This window comes from Seriola lalandi, unplaced genomic scaffold (assembly GCF_002814215.2).
Source record: "Seriola lalandi dorsalis isolate HSWRI2012SDOR001 ecotype SW California unplaced genomic scaffold, Sedor1 jcf7180002054883, whole genome shotgun sequence".
Lineage (NCBI taxonomy): Eukaryota > Metazoa > Chordata > Actinopteri > Carangiformes > Carangidae > Seriola > Seriola lalandi.
Window position 1 is genome coordinate 1573480 of NW_019525658.1, and position 17405 is coordinate 1590884.

General features: G+C 41.9%; 1 protein-coding gene across 1 annotated transcript in view; it reads right to left on the reverse strand.

Annotated features, from left to right (window-relative positions):
• abca2 (ATP-binding cassette, sub-family A (ABC1), member 2) overlaps positions 1-17405 on the reverse strand; it is a 104297-nt gene that overhangs the window by 28975 nt on the left and 57917 nt on the right. The window contains exons 10-26 of the mRNA XM_087171613.1: positions 16968-17127; positions 15386-15514; positions 15077-15244; positions 14355-14451; positions 13089-13262; positions 10538-10640; positions 10151-10265; positions 8730-8920; positions 8424-8574; positions 8121-8325; positions 7857-8021; positions 6275-6455; positions 4314-4526; positions 3507-3703; positions 2379-2552; positions 1457-1653; positions 160-304 (exon numbers count right to left, since the gene is read on the reverse strand). Of these exons, the coding sequence (XP_087027739.1) occupies positions 160-304; positions 1457-1653; positions 2379-2552; positions 3507-3703; positions 4314-4526; positions 6275-6455; positions 7857-8021; positions 8121-8325; positions 8424-8574; positions 8730-8920; positions 10151-10265; positions 10538-10640; positions 13089-13262; positions 14355-14451; positions 15077-15244; positions 15386-15514; positions 16968-17127 (2765 nt within the window). The remainder of the gene's footprint in view (positions 1-159; positions 305-1456; positions 1654-2378; positions 2553-3506; positions 3704-4313; positions 4527-6274; positions 6456-7856; positions 8022-8120; positions 8326-8423; positions 8575-8729; positions 8921-10150; positions 10266-10537; positions 10641-13088; positions 13263-14354; positions 14452-15076; positions 15245-15385; positions 15515-16967; positions 17128-17405) is intronic.

A 17405-nucleotide genomic window follows, 5' to 3' on the forward strand; every position in this document is an offset into this window, starting at 1 on the left:
AGGATTATCACCTCAGCCTGGAGCCAAAGAGTGAACTCTAAAAATGTCTAAAGTTAGAACTTTAACTCAGAAAGTGCACACTGTGCGGAAATCTATTTCTGTGGAGAAAGTCGTGATTAATTCATGAGCAGTAAAAACTTTGTGGTGGTGTTGAGCTACCTGGAGGCGAAGGAGAGGTCTCACCAGCGTCACTGTTCTCCAGAGACTGGTCTTCATCAGACACTTTGAGGAAGACCTCCTCCAGGGTGGTGTCCATCACCCCGAAACTGGTCAGGGCCAGGCTGTCCAGGCTCTGCTCCAAAGCCTGAGGACACACACAGCGGAAGAGAATGATACATTACATCTATCCATCTATCCATCCATCTATCTATCTACAGTATGTATATTTATATATATATGTATTAGAACACCTCAACTTTTCCAGTTGTTACTGACATGTGCATACTGTCTCAACAACAAATAAATAATAAAGATTTTAACTCGTGACGTTCTTTCTGCGAGGGAAATCAAATATTGTTTCAGAGCGTTCCCACTAATGTGTGCCACTTGTAGGTTTCTTTACTTTCACCTTCTGTCCAGCTCATCTAAATCCAGCTCCATGGGGTTCAGGTCTGGAGACTGTGCCGGTCTTCATCATGTTCTGGTCTTAATGTTGTGGCTCATTATGTTGCTGTAGGATGAAGCCCTGACCGACCAGTCTGTCTTCATTAGTTACTTCTGGCAGCAACATACAGTCGTACTTCCTGCAGCACAGTGTTGTCCTAATGATGCTTCAGAGGGTGTAGTAACACAGTCTGTAGTTATCACCAACATGGGGGGGGGGGGGGTTTCAGTAACTTTCGAAGGTTCATTTTCTTCACTGCTGCTGGAAAGATGAAGTTCACCATTTTCTTCACCCCTGAAAGAGTCTGTTCTCTATCAGATTTAGATGATTTTTGGATTTAGAAAAGTTTTTCCCACTGACCTTTGTACCATTTCAGGTTGTTCACTGGACTTGAACCGTTCTCAATAAGAACTGGAAACATGGGGGTGTTCTAAATCTTCTAATCAGTCATGTAAATATATACATGTATATTAACAGATGGTGCACATTAAAGGACAAACCTTAAAACTGAATGGAGAAACAGGATGACATTGCCCCTGTTCATAGGACACTATAGGGTTCATTGACGGTTTGATGAGTATGAAAACGATGTGAATGCTATGCTGTGACCTTCACGGTCACCACATCTCAACCCAGTTGAACCTATGGGAGATTTTAGACTGACGTGTCAGACAGCGCTCTGCACCGTCATCACAACACAAAATGAGAAAACGTATGTGTGTATGAGAGAGAGAGAGAGAGAGAGATACATAGACTTATGCCAGATGATGCCCCTTTCACTGTTCATCCAGTAACAGAAGACCAAGAACAGGACGAGGAGTTTCAGTGTTTGTGTTGTCTGTATTTGTGTACCTGGAACAGTCTCTCGAAGCAGCCCTTCTTCACGGCCTCGGAGGGCAGCACGTAGGACAGCTCAGTGTTGGAGTCAGACACGAGCAGGCAGGAAGCCACAAAATGGCGAATGAACTGGGTGACCCGGGCCTCTGAGCAAGGCGACAGAGAGGAGGACGGAGACAGAGACGAAGGAGGCTGCAGCTGGCTGCCTTGGCCTGGAGGATGGAAGGAAATCATGCAACATGATGGACGGATGGAGCGGTGGAGGACAGGATGAGTAAAGGGGAAAAGGCAAAGAGTGAGACGGGGAAGGAAAAGAAAACACAGTCATGTCAGTAAAGAACCACAGGCAGCAGAGGAGATGAACTGAGAAGCGGCTGGAGGCAGGTCAACGACTAGCTAACACATGACCGACTTTCATCACACAAACTTATACAACAAATGTATTAATTCATACATTTTAGAGGAGTGTCAATGTGCGATTCTTTCTCAATAACAATTTCAGCACAAAACACGCTCTCTGTCTCCTAATAGTCAGAACACTGTCACGTCAGGATGCACAGACAAACATGTCACGTCCACTGAGGATCATCATCTACAGATCTGCTTCAGTATCAATCATCCGGGTGATTGTTTTATGTAAGTCCATGGTTAAAGAGCCATGGAAACATTATATTCCCTGTTTACATCACCCATGGCAGGAGGGGGGGCTGATGGCAACACCTCAAAACAGTCAACTCAAATAAGAATAAGTCAAATCTATGAAAATGAGCTTTTTTTGTTTTACACTGTCAGTGGTTATAATTGTTCAAGGACATGGCCACTGACAATAATAATAATAATAATAATAATAATAATAATTCAATAGTCAGTAATTTACAGTCTGACAGACATTCAGAACTCATATAGAAAAACTTCACACATGTGTATGTAAACACACCTCGGCCTTCACTCTGCTTTTTGACCAGCGTCAGTTTGTATCCGTCTCCGTAGGTGCTCTTCAGGAAGAGCGGCGAGCCGCAGCACTTGAGTTTCCCATGTGAGATGATGGCGATGCGATCTCCCAGAAGGTCTGCTTCATCCATGTGGTGGGTGGACAGCAGAATCGTACGACCTGAGGCAGAGACGCAACATACATTGACACACATATACAGCAGCTGGTTTGCGCAGAAATAATCAAACACACAATCAGAAAAGGACAGGAAGTGCATCTGCAACAATAATGTGAAAACTGAGCTCATTACATTCCAAGAATTCCTGCTATTTTTCACAGATATCTTATGTAGACGACTATACCAGAGTGCTGCAGGAATGACTCCTGACACCTGAATGTAAATTAGCATTTTTCACTTGCCTCAAACTCAGTGGGTTTGTACAACGGGTTTTTGGTTAGATAACTGAAATAAGGTCTGTGGTTAACACAAGCTCAAGACATTTTCACATTTTCTTCTACAACATAAAATACATCAGTAAATCCCACAGTCCTGATTTCTCGAAGCTTTTGCGTCTGTTAAAAAAGGCCGGTTGCTAACAAGTGTCTAAATGAGACTACAGTGGTTGTCAGGGACGTTTAAACCAGTCCACCTTTACACCCTCGTTCTGTGGATACTGCTGAACAAAATGTGTCAGTATTATAAATTGGTTGGTCACAGTTGGCTTTCTGTGGAGGGAACCAGAGAGATGCTAACTTCTGGGTTGGCCCACAAAGATACAGTACGTCATCCCTGCAGCACTCTGCTGCCAGAGTAAAAACCGTATCCATGCCATGTCTTGCAGTCTTTAATTATAGTTTGTTCCTGTTTCTTTGAGTATGCAAAAAGTCTGACTCCAGGCAGCCTCATCCTCTGCAGTGAGGAAAAGTAAGCCAAGAAATTCTTTGATATGCAAAAGATTTATAAGTGGTCTGTATTACTGAAGGATATACTTTAATACAGCAGATAGCTGACGTGAAGGCAGCTTTGCTGAAGCATGTACAGCCATTTCTCCTTCAGAACTACCTTGGACACAGTAATAAATAGATGTTGGAGTTTATTTCAAGGTTGCCTTCTGCTGTAGAACTGCAACTCACCCTGTTTGTACTTGAGGATGAGGTCCCAGATGGCCCTGCGGGCGTACGGGTCTACCCCCGCTGTGGGTTCATCCAAGATGACAGCCCTGGAGCCGCCAACGAAGGCGATGGCCACAGACAACTTCCTCTTCATCCCACCGGACAAAGTCTGCACCAAGCTGTGACGCTTGTTTGATAACTCCAGGTCAACGATCATCCTGCACATAAGAGCAAAGAGAAGATCCAGTTTAGCTGCTGGAGATCTTTCCGTGGGAAACTTCTGCGTAGTAAGTGTTGAACATAATGACTGCATGAAAACCATATTTGTGTTAGAGAGGACAAAACTGGGAGCAGCAGAGTGGATTAACCTCAACTTACCGAGAAAACAGAAAAACATAGAAGAAGTGTTGAGTCTGTTAACGTGTATGTGTATTAACTGAGGAACAGAAACAAGAGGCCTGCTCCAAATAAAGGCCTTGGCCTCAGTTTTGGGAATTGAAATACCTATTAATATCTAGAGATGGCGTGACTCATGGGACATTTACAGGAGAGGATTACACTTTGAAGCTGCCACACAGAGATCCTTAATTCCTTCTTTTGATCATTTCAGAGAATGATGTAACCTTTCTTATATTCTTTGTCAGCTACAATTAAAAAAATCTAAGTGAATAAGATCATAAAAGTGTGTGGTAAGATTTCAGAGCTGCAATGATAGTATTCAACACTGTTCTGCAAGAAGCAAGGTACCTGCAGGTGTTTCATTCATGTACTTTGCACTATCTTTATTTGTAATCTTGTGTTGTGGGCAAAGAATTATAAAACACTGACTTGTCCATCTCCTTGCGTATGTCGTCTTCCTCCATGCCTTTGAGTCTGGAGTAGAACCACAGGTGCTCCTCCACGCTCAGCTTGTCAAACAGGACGTTGTGCTGCGGACACATGCCCAGGTTCTGACGAATACGCTCCATCTCCGTGCGGATGTCATGACCATATATGGTGGCGGAGCCAGAGGTGGGCGGGAACAAGCCCGTCAGGATGGACCTGTGTTGGCAGCATTGGTACAAGAGTGAGACGAGTCAAGCAGGATCTGTATGTTGTATACCTCGGTGTGTTAGCTCTTGTGAAGCTTATTTGTTAATTAATGATTAAGCCATTAGATATTTTTTTTAAATGTATCTGTCAAATGAAAAATGTTGTTCTTTCTCTTGACTTGTAAACAGCTGACGGATGGTGAAACTACAGCAGACATTTTCTCAGTCCTCCCCCTAGTGTCTGTGGTTCAGAGCGCTGCACTCTACTGGGTCTTTTCTCTGTTTTTGGTGCATTAGCAGGAGTGATGATGATGCATTACATGCTTTGAATTCTTTAGTTATAGTAATGCAGTGTTCTCAGCAGACTGGGTGGCGGCAGATGATAGAACACGCTCCACAACCATACGAGACTTGAGACTTGACTTATGAGCATCTCTGTGCTGATACCAGCTCTTGTACAGTCTTGATATCCCTGATGCTTCCTGTATATGCTGAGCCGAAGCCAGTACATAACAGAATGATGAGGAGACAGTCCATGGCTTTGTTCTTGTACCAGTCAGAAGACACAGTACGTGTTGAAAAATCAAGCCAACACTGAAGAACCAAAAACTGCAGTTTGGCTCCAACAGTGAGTCAATCCCCATAGACTCCCATGTTAAAATGTCCAACTTTACAGCAGAAAAGGCATCATTCAGCCAGCGCGTCATCATGGTTCAAGTGTGTGTACAAGTGTACAGATGTGTTTGGTCCAACAGATCAGCCGAATGCTGACTTGACCTGATTTTGTGTTTGAGTGTGTGACAGGCTTTGTTTTCTGTACATGAGCCGTTAGCATCTAGTGCTACGCTGCTTCCACCTTCCTTCCCAGCCCAACAACATTTAATGCATCAGTGTTCTGTAATCACCACCTGCAGCTGCAGAGGCGACTGCTTCCACTGCTCCACTGCGTTACATTACATAACTTCTAGAGCCTGTTAGTGTTACTAATATGTTTTGTATTTTGATCTGAATACTTCCTCCAGGTCTTTCTTTCTTTCTGCTACTGATTCAGTATATAGAGCTAGTAGAGTTTTGTTTATTCACTGTAAAGATGCACATGTAGCATTAACACAGTTATCATGGTAAATTAAGTAATAACATTTGATTTCATCATTTTCCAGCTTTATATAGCCTGCTGCTTCATATTTTGGAAGGACGATGAAGCACATTGTTCTATTTCCAAATGATACCTGTATACAGCGTCTTATTGAGGTGTCCTGCACTCTTGTGGCCTAAAAGTTAGAGTACTGGAAAACACTGGGAACATCCCTGCACTGAAGACAAATCATCTTTAAGGATTATAACCTTAAATACTTAAACACAAGTTATCTTCTGAACGTTAACTTCAGGTGCTGCTTATTTAGCCGTGATGTGAGATTTAAAAACAAAGTTTTCTGAGGATTTAAATATGACATCCGTTAATTTTTTCAAGCCAAAATTCCCCCAAAGTAGAAACATTTTAATGTAAAACTAAACAGGATTTAAAGCATAATGTGACACTGAGTTTGAACAATAAAACGGGCTATATTGTAATGACTATGTTACTGCAGGTGCGAGGGTATCTCCTTCAGTCAGACGGAGGGGGGAGCTACAGCCGAGGATGTCAGTATTGGATTGCATAAACATTTACACAGTAGTATTTCGGCTGAACACTAATCTTCAGCGCTGACTGTAAATATAACACACATGCACAAGCAGACACACTCTAGTCCCCCTCACATGGTTGTTGTTTTGCCAGCGCCATTGTGTCCCAGGAAGGAGACCACCTGGTTCTCATGGAGGTTGAGGCTCAGTTTGTTGAGGGCCAGTTTGCTGCCGGTCTTGTACACTTTGGTCAGCTTGTCTATACACACCACCAACGGGAGGTGGCTGGGCTCCTCCTCTATGCCCCGCATCTCTTCTGGGGTGACAAAAGGAAAGAGAGAAATTAGTGTTGTACCAAAATGACTGCTTAAATATGAAAACAGATATTTAAGAAGTGGCTGCACGGTGGTGCAGTGGTTAGCGCTGTCGCCTCACAGCAAGAAGGTCCCGGGTTCAAGTCCCGGCTTGGCCGTGGGATCTTTCTGTGAGGAGTTTGCATCTTCTCCCCGTGCCAGTGTGGGTTCTCTCCGGGTACCCTGGCTTCCTTCCACAGTCCAAAGACATGCAAAAATGGGGACTAGGCTAATCGGATACTCTAAATTGACCATAGGTGTGGCTGTGAGTGTGAATGGTTGTCTGTCTCTATGTGTTTGCCCTGCGATGGACTGGCGACCTGTCCAGGGCGTACCCCGCCTCTCGCCCGAAAAGATGCTGGGATAGGCTCCAGCCCCCCCGTGACCCTACTAGAGGATAAGCGGTAGAAAATGGATGGATATTTAAGAAACTTCGACCTTTCTGTTGTTGTCTTAGTTCTGTCTCCTACCTGATCATTTTGTGGTCATATACATTCTGGTCTGTACTACTTTTTTAGTCAAGATGTAACGTATGAAGAGGCACTGAAGTATTGAGTCTGGTGCAGTCAGTGTTCTTGATACAAGATTCAGAAATACAGCCAACCTACAACTTCAAATGTACAGTTCGAAACCTTTAATTCTGACTAAGAACTGATGCTACAACCAAGCATCAAAATCCAAGGCTGAAAAATTAAGCTAACACTGCAGTCCCTCTAATGTCCACTAGAGTCTGGCTCCAACAGTGAGTCAGTCCCCACAGACTCCCATGTTAAAATGTCCAACTTTACAGCAGAAATAAACATGTTTACAGCCTGGTATAAAAAATAGTTGGCTAAGACGTAATGCTCACAAACTCAAACTCACTGGGCTGCCAACAACCATGTTTGTTAAAAATTTTTTTATGGAATCACATCTCTAGTCCTGTTTTTGAACCTGTAACCTTGGGGTGAAATTCCACTAGGTGGCGATGTTGATACAACAAATGACTCCTGCTTCTGCCACATAAAGTAGCATACATGCTAACCTCTTTAGCTAACACAGTCCCCTCTCGCTGCTGTCACACGAAAGACATTAGCTGCCATTGATTCTTCCCTCAAAGGATTCTGATTGGTCCAAACCCACTCTGAATATCTCAGAGCACAGTTAGATGGATTTTCACTTGCTAGAAATCAAGCTGCCTCACAAGGATAGAGTTTTTGCTGTTGATTTTCTTACATGTAACTCTTCAATGCTGTAAGCGCCACCAACTAAATCCTATTCACCTAGCTGTTCCCATGTTGTTACTGAGTTGGTTAGGTGTGTGTATAGAACATGAGAAGCATGTCTACAAGCCTCCTCAACTCCAAATGATTATTTGTCCGTACCAGACTTCCGCTGGTCCATCGCACAAGCCTGATCCTCCTCCATCACACTGAGCCTGGCAGCCCCGCCTCCACACCATGGCCAATCCCAGGTCTCAACACGCCCACTGCCTGACCAATAGGACCTCTGCAGGGGGAAGTACCACGGGCGGGGCAGTCCATACATTCCTGTAAGAGAGGGACAATACTTTTGATCTAGTCTGTCTGAAAGAAATGTTGAAAGCTGAGAACAGGATGGTGGGGACTGAGAGGTTAATGATTTCATACCTGGATGCACCGCCTCTATGTACCAGGTGAGAACACCATACACACTGGCATCAATGATGAGCATCATCATGGACAGACCCAGGTTAAAGTCATCACCTTCGACTGGTGACTGGCTAATGGTCCGCCACTGGATGCCAACACCTGCTACCTCATACAGTGCAAAGTACTTGGAGCCAAGGCCAAAGGCTGTGGTGGACATCAGAGACTGGAGGACACATGTGAAGCAAGATTCACATTAATTATTGAAGTAATACTTTGCAGTGACAACATGAGAAGTTGGGGAAAAAAGATAAAAGGCCTTACAGCGATGCACTTCTCAAAAGCAGTGATCTTATCATGGGCCACCTCCTCCCTGATGGCCACATACATGTAGGGCACGTAGCTGAGGAAGTAGATGATTCCTCCGCAGGCAGAAGCCAACTTGGCCTTAGAGTAGATGACTGACACCAAAAAACTGCAAAGCAAACACTAGTCAAATTCATTTCTGCATCAATTAGTCACCAGTGTTTCTTTGTCTGAACAGTCAACTGTTGAGCTGTAGAAATCAATGCATTTTGAGAAGTGTGGGATTCATGGCGAGTTGGTTTAAGTAGAACTTGGTGATCTCACCAGAACATGATGGTGGCCACAGCGTAGATGGTGAGGAAGAGCCAGATGATGAAGGGGTTGCTATGGAGCAACACTCGCCCATACTTCAAGATGGCCGTCAGAGCAGTGACAGAGATGGACAGCTGGACAAAGCCGGTGATGAACCAGGCCACCCAGTGGACTGCATTGTTCAGACCCATCATCTTCATCACCTGAGAAAGTGTCATGAAGGTTACATGTTATATTTTTCACTTGTATTGTTTTGTCTTGATTATCTCCAATAAGTTACTGTCAATGTGTAAAATAAGTGGAGTACCCGTTTCATATAAGATTTACACTGTAAAAATCAAACAGCATCTCTATGTTTTAAATCATATTAAATACGTCCATGTGCATGAGATACTGTATGAAAGGATGTAATCAGAAAATGACTGTTAATATCTTTACAGTGCTGGCACTACTGGCAGATTAAAGCTGAGATAGCTATAAGTCTAAAATATTGTAGCACAAAGGACATTCTGCAAACAGCAACTGTGTCTGCAGGTGGCACGACAACTCTCACTGGCTGTGACTGAGATGTTTGTGCTAACAAACAAAGACATAATAGACTTACACAATAGACAAACAGACAAACAGAGAGTCATAGTGTTCAACAGCTGTGGGGTTTGAAGATATGATGAGTGTTGTTTAATGGATTATGCATGATCATATATAATATGATAGATATTGCCCATTTGACTATTGTCATGTCAACTCTTTTTCATGGATCTTATAAAAAAAATAAAATCAGTAGTTTTCCTGGATTTTTTCTTTCTTATAGGGTTAAAATTGAAACTATTAACAGAATCATGACTAAATCTCTGAGCCCAATTATATTATTAATTCTGTTCATATATATTATAATATACTAATACTGCTACCACTACTTAATATTAGAAGGAGAGAGTTTGTGTTATTCCATGTTTTTCTTACTGTCAGCAAAAAGGTAAAAAATACCAAAACCATGTCTGAGGCCCTGTCTCAGTCCACTGGCTCCTGCTGAAGTCACAAATCTTTCAAATATTTAGTTTCACATTAAAATATGGCTGTGTGTTGATGGTAATGATTGAACATGTCACCCAGTGCAACAGTGCGGTTCACTGATGTATTTTTAATAGTTTTTTGGAAACGGTGGCGTTCTGTGGCACTGAGACATAAGATGTTATCAGGCTTTGGATACATAGACAATACATTCACTGTTGCTTTTTCTGTTCATATGGGATTTGTTGACAAATAGAAAAATAAAGAATATTGCCAGACCTATCCTTTAAAATTACAACAGTAACAAACATCACACAAGCTGTGCTCATGGAAAAACACCAAACACCAGCCTGGTGTGTGAACCAGTCGATTCAAGGCCGACCCTCCAGACTGGTGACAGACATGCAATCACACAGACTAACCTCTTTGAGACGGTGCTCCTTCTCAGCCACAATATGCTGAATCATCATGGCTACTGAGTAAACCCAGGAGATCACCATGCACAGAGGCATCATGTGCTCAATCACAAACAGAAAACTGAAAGAAACAACACAGGGGATCGTGTTTTAGACCACACTGCATTTCAAATGTCTGGGATCTTCACAAGTTCTAATATGTACAAATGTGTAACATGTATTAAATATATTTATATTTATTTATTTATTTACATATAAGATTTTAAATACACAGTGTTTTGAGCTGCAATTTTACTTTGCTGCCTAATGATTACTTTAACATTAGACCTAAACAGGAGCACAGAACAGAAAATAGGAGAAGTTACACTTTTAAATACAAAGCCCATTTCTTACTCGTCTCTGGTGTAACATGGGTAGGGGAACATTTGAACGTAGTTACCAGGCTCCACCACATCATGGCCCACAAATGTGTTGATGATGGCTCTCTCTATCATATCTATAGGAAAGTGAGAGAGAAAGAGTTAAAGAGAGACCAAATCAAAGCTATCAGAAGAGTGAATAATGGACTTGGTAATCTAAATGTTTAAATAGGTAGCTGTTTGCTAACAAGTTCATAATATCAACATTGATTCCAGGCTCAGACTAGCAATGTGGTAAACATGGCAAATGCCAGATCGGCCATCAACAGCCCATCTGATTGTGGGTTACATGATTCCAATTAGGCTACCTATACTGCAAGTCAGGTGGAGGACCAAAATCTCTATGTCAGCCCTGTGATAGAACTGGCCAGAGGACCCCTCCCGCCGCCCTAAGAAGATAGACGGCATGAGTACGCTGGTTTCAGTCTAGTGTCAGCTGGTTTCAGCCCAGTGTCAGCTGGTTTCAGTCTAGTGTCAGCTGGTTTCAGTCTAATAACAGCTGGTTTCAGTCTAGTACCAGCTGGTTTCAGTCTAGTGTCAGCTGGCTTCAGTGTAGAGTCAGCTGGTTTCAGTCTAGAGTCAGCTGGTTTCAATATAGTGTCAGCTGGTTTCAGTCTAGTATCAGCTGGTTTCAGCTCTTTATCTGTTCTCTCCTCTTATCTGTGCTCACATATACAGTATTTAAATACAGCTGCATTCAAAATAAAGCTGTTCTCATTGACAAGTTTTTTTGTTTCTGCTGTCATGACAACGGAACAAGTTTAAAACGCACTACGTAGTAAGACTACATGTTAACCAGCAGTCACTTCAAAGCTGGTCAACTGAATGAGAGACATAGATAGGTGTGCTTGCAGTGAGAAAGCCTGACCTTGGGTTCGTGGGGCACAACTGGCAACTGTAGCTAAGTTTGTCCTGAAAGTCGCTAGATTTGTTGCTCATGCTTTTTGACAGAAAGTTAACAAAGGGGCCTGAAAAGTGTATGAATCAAAGCTGGCCAAACTGCCAGTGAATGCCCCCCTGATGATGATGTATTCCCTATCTAAAACACTGGGTAACCAGGGCAATGGTTAATCTTCTTTTTTTAACAAGTTGACATCATATTGACATCACAAAATGTGTTGCTGTGTTGGTGTATCATTGAGTCTGTTACCAGGAGCACACATATGTCACAATATGAAGATGAAGCTTAGAACTTTTACCAGATTGTCAGCAATTATTTTCCAATTGAAACAGGCAATCTAGACTCAATTGAACATTAAAGATTATTTCAGAAATAAAGAAATTCAATATGAAAAAACAGGTCTAGATTTTAAATTCTACCTTCAATGTATGGCATTATGGTAATATTTAATGGCAGATAGTTATGGTCATAATTTCTTCAACATGTCCTAAGCATATTCATAAGTGAATTCTGTTCCTGGCAGTATATGGTATAGTTTGATGTCCCAGACAACAATAAGTTTCCTCTGAGAAAAGTCTATGTGTCATGACAAGAGAGAGTTCTGTGTTAAAAGGGGATGTGTCATGGTCTCAGCCTGGAGGCTCCAGGGTTTTGGTTTTTTGGACTTTTTTGGGACTTTCTTGACAATTTAGTTTTCTGTGTTTTGGGTTTCTGTTCTGGGTTTTGAGTATTTTTGGTTTGAGTATTTCTGGTTTGGGTATTTCTAGTGTCTAGTTTAGTCTTCCCTGTCTTGTGCTCTGTTTCCCCGTGCACTTCCTGTTTTATTTTGTAATTTGTTTCCTTGTGTGTCTCAGTGTTTTGCTTCCTGTCTTGGTCCTGTTTTCTGTGTGGTGATTGTCTGCCCCGCCCTAATGTGTTTCACCTGTGTTCAATCACCCTTGCCTCCCTTGTCTATATAGTCTTTGTGCTCCCCTTTGTCTGTTGATCTCTGGGTTTGTCCTCAGTCTGTTCATGTTGCTGTTGTCATCTCCTGTGGTTCCCTGTGCTTGTTTTGTAAGTTCTTTTGTTTAATTAAACATTCTGCACCGTCTCCTCTGTGTTGGCTGCATTTTGGGTCCTGCTTACCACAAACCTTGACAGGATGATGGCATTAATTAATGCATGTGATTTGCCATGATTGTCACAACTTCTAACATGCCCACCTATTATGTATTATAATGTATTCTTTCTGATCCCACCATATTTCCAAATACACAGGTGCACCATGTGAGTCTGGTCACGAAAGAATACACAGGTGTACCCTGGCGCTCAGGGCACATGTGACTGCCCTCTGCGCTACACCGACAGGTACACATAAACACATACAGTACATACATACGTGTGTGGCCTGTTATATATGTACATGTATATATTTGTATGCATGTATGTATATACACCACAGTCTGGCTCCCTGTGGACCTGGGTCTAGGTCTTCATCTTTAGCACAGGCTATTGCCATCTGCAGGCTGCACTAAAACAACCGGGGTAGGACATACAACCATGGAAATGATGTATCAAATCCCTACTAAAGCCTATATCATATATATATTCAGCACTCAGGAAGCATTGGATATCAGTCACTTGCCTTGAATCCAAACAAAACCGTAAAGGAAGTAGAATTTCCCCCCAGTGTTGGGCCCAGGACGCCAGTAGGCCCGTCTGATTTCATTGGTCTTCTCTGTAAAGCTGGAATTTTGTCTAATTTTGTACAGAACATGGGGTGGCAGGGAGCCATCTTTGTTAGTCTGGAAAATCACACCTGAAAAGAAAAAAACATATCCTTCAGGATGTACTGTGTTGTCAGGAAGACACATATTAAACGTCCAAGAAATAATTCAGCTGTCTGTTTGGTGCTTAATTGAGCCTCCACATATGTTTACAATGTTCATATACACAACAGAACACTCTCTTCAGCTCGGGTAAACTCGTTGTTTGACGCTAAACGCATCGCTACCAGTGCGCAGAGCGGGAAAGTTGCCGCAGACACCAGATTTAAAACTCTGGTATACTGCAGAATACAGATTGATAAGCTTAACCTGTACTGTGAGAACTCACTTGGCAAAGAGCTTGAATGTAATGGCCATTTATTTATATTTAAAAGCCCTGCACTTCAGCTTTAAAATATATATAATATATATTCTGTATACCATATATCTAAAAATTACCAATCTCTAAAAACTGTATTGTAAAAATGAGCCTTAAAACTGGATAAAACACATACATACATTTGGATACATTTTAATGTTACATATTATACCTTTAAACCACATTTGCTGTCACCACCAGCAATTACAAGCGTCACCAAATCAACCAGGTCTGAAGTCATACTCACATCTGGTTTTAAACTAATACTCAACATTGTTTCTTTTAACCATGACCATTTCTTAATCATATAAACACATTTTTTATTATAACCATGACAATAGAGGTTGTCTAACCTCAACAAAATACCTATTTTAACCTAAACCATGATCTCTCCCTAAACGTAAACAAGCTGATTTGTGCCTCAACTTCACCGAACCTTTGTCATAGTATTGTCCCCCCATAAAGGTAAACTGGTTCATGTGGCACTACGCCAAGCTCACTGAGGCTGCAGAGCAGAACAAAGACTGTCGTCACCAGCTGCAGTTAGCAGGAGAGCTGTTAAACTATTAACAACGGGCTGGTTAGCAGCAACTGAACTTTTGAAATCAAATATCTAAATATAGCAGCTTTGAATGACGTGACCTGTGCGATTCATCGGAAAAGTAGATCATATGCCAAAGTAAGATCGTCCACGATATAAGATCATCAGATCGCTCACGCCTCAACTCAGGTATCATGAACACAACCTGACACAGGGATGACTCACTGGCAAACACAGAAACGTTGTCCTGGTAGGCCTGGTTCAGGGTGTAGTTGACGATGCTGTCCTCATCAGGAAAGCCCTTGAAGACATCCACACTGACCTGAGAGCACAGAGCAGACACTCACATAATGTTCCACAGCAGATGCTTGTGTGTCATTTTATGTCTGAACAACCACTCAGACAGACAGACAGACAGACATACAGACAGACAGACAGACATACAGACAGACAGACAGACATACAGATGGACAGACTCCTCCATTTATTAGCAGAATGTCTGTACATACTTGTATGTAAATGTCACATTGGCAAGCTACAGTATGTGGCGTCAATTTTACAGTAATCATGTGATCAGACAAAATGCATCCATCTTAGAATTTGTTCTCCTTCTTCTTTTGGAGGTGTCAGGGTTGTCAGTCGTGAAAGCCAATTAGGCAGAGCAATTTTGAACAGAACATTCAAACTAGTACTAGAACTTGATGTTTCAACAACTGATACATTACTTTTAGCTGCTTTGATTTCTCTGCTCTCTTGCTAGTGTTCATGAACTCCCAACAGCAGGTGATCATTGTATTACAGCTGACTGGAGCAGGTGAAGCATGTCCTGTGCAGATGGACTGTTGTAGCTGATACTTCACTGGTGACAATATACTAAAGATCAGCCTTGCACCAATTTATTATTATGTTTTTGTTGGGAACCACTGTTCACTATAAACTACACTGACCTTAGACATGAAGTGTGTCCAGCCACAGGCAGCGTTGTCAATGGTGTCCAGTTGTTCCAGCAGGGTGGAGGTGTTAGGAAGACTGTAGTTTCCTTCCATCAGACCCTGCATCAGCTCACTGTCTGTGCCATTCAACACCTTAGGGTGCTGCTGAAGCTCTGAGGACAGCTGGAAAGAGAGGAGGAAGAGGAGGAATGTACTGCAAACAGATGAACCTAATGGGAAACTATCAATGCTCAGATGATTGTTCACATAGTCATAGTTTTGTATAATTAATAATGTCAAAAGATGACTTATATGTAAGCGTACCTGCTGTAGCCACACCAGGTGGCTGTGCAGCCGGCCCTCCTCCAGGAAAGTCCTGAGCTGGGCAGAGATGTTCAGCCACACCCGGGTGTAGTGTGTCACGTTCCCAACAAAAGCAAATGTCTCATTTGCCTAAGTGAAAAAGTTTTCATTTCATTTTGTATGAATTCAGCCATTTCTCCAGCCACTCTCCACTCCTTTCTTTCTCCACCTCCTCCATCCATCTCTCACCCTCCCACGTTCACTCACCTTTAGCCCACTTGCACAGTAAAGAGAGTGATATAGCTGCTGCCATAGTCTGTGCTAACTAACAGATAATCAGCAGCATAATGAGCAGCATCACTTCACAGCGCCACATTAATCAGATGGCTCTGTGAATTCAACATGGTGGACCTTGCATTATTAATGTCTTTTGTGTGGAATACAAAAGACATTAATCATTAATGAGTCATTAAAGATGAAACCATTCCCACAGTATGCTCCATGGTCTCACATAATTCATGCTAGGAGTCTCTGTTTCCTGGGCAGCATGCATCAATGTAACTGCACATGCACCACTATTATGAGTAAAGTATTGTTTTGTTTTTTGTTGGTTTTAGTGTGACCATGAAAAGACCTAAACCAACATTTTAGTCCACCTCTCAACTACCCTGTGTCTCTCAGATGATCCATTAGTTCAACTGAGGATGCCCATCTTAAAAAAAAAGCTGGAAAATATACAGTTTTATTTTTCTAAAAAAAAAATAAAAAAAAAGATGGATACTAGTTTAGTTACTCGAACAGGAAGAAATAGTGCATTTGTTGTGAACTATTTTCAGCAGCATATTAATACACATTTAATACACATCAGATGCTTGGTTTTGTATGCAACTGATGATACAAGGACTACTTGCTGGGCTAGTTGGTGCACTGCTGAAGTTGGTGAGCTAACATGCTAACCAGAAGTGAACATACTAGTGCTGGTCTCAGAAGCACCACTGGTTGCTCCACCTTGGCATTTTGGTTTTAGCATTGTCCATAATTTAGTTCAGTCAAGAGTTTTATTGAAAAATCTCTCCAAGCTACCAGTTAGCAGGCACTTTAGCTTGATTGTTGACGGGACAATACATTTACGGTGTAATCAGAAGAGATTTTTGTGCAGTTGATTCCTGTCTCAGAACTATGGGTAAACCATGTGTGGAGGAGTTTATACTCCAGCACTGCAGTCATGTATACACACTGCTGATAAGCTAGTTCCCAGTTCTCCATCCTCTCAAGGGTCAGCACCATCATGATGATTTGCCATTAGTCCACAGCACAGATTAGTGTGTGAAAGTTCAAGGATTTACTTTTGCCCCATGAGTGAATCGGCTCATTGCAGTTAGATGATTATACATTTGTTTTAAATGCTGCTGTGACCAGGTCTATATCATATGAAGCTGCATTACTCCGTTCATTTTTAACTTTGAACAAAAGAATTTTAAGTCAAGGTCTACTACTAGTTTTTACCTGAGCTTTCAACCTCATGGTCTTCATCATCAAATGACAACTGCTACAGACTGTAAGATGTATACACCTAGAACAAAATCACATGCTGTGTACTTGCCTTCTGTATCACTTTATCCACCTGAGAGCCAATGGGAGAGTAGAGGATCTTGGGATTTGTAGTCATCAAGTGAACCAGTAAGCCCAGATTCCTTTGTTCTTTGCTGGTGAATCCCAAAGAACTCATATTCCCCTGCTTCAAAGCCTCTGGCTCAATGATCCTGCAACAAGAGGCATTGGTTAAAGGCAATTAACTTCACTGGCCAGTCACAGTAGTTGAGAGTTTGCTCTGCAGTGTGTATGTTAGGCTTATCTGTCACAGGTGCTTAAAATGACTAACAATGAAACTAAAGATTTCTCCCCATAAATCAGGCCTCGAGCTTACTGTGCTCATATCTCACTGCTCCCAGTTTTTACAGCTGCCAACAACGGTATTATCGTATTATTAATGTAATATTGATATATATATATATATATATATATATATATATATATATAT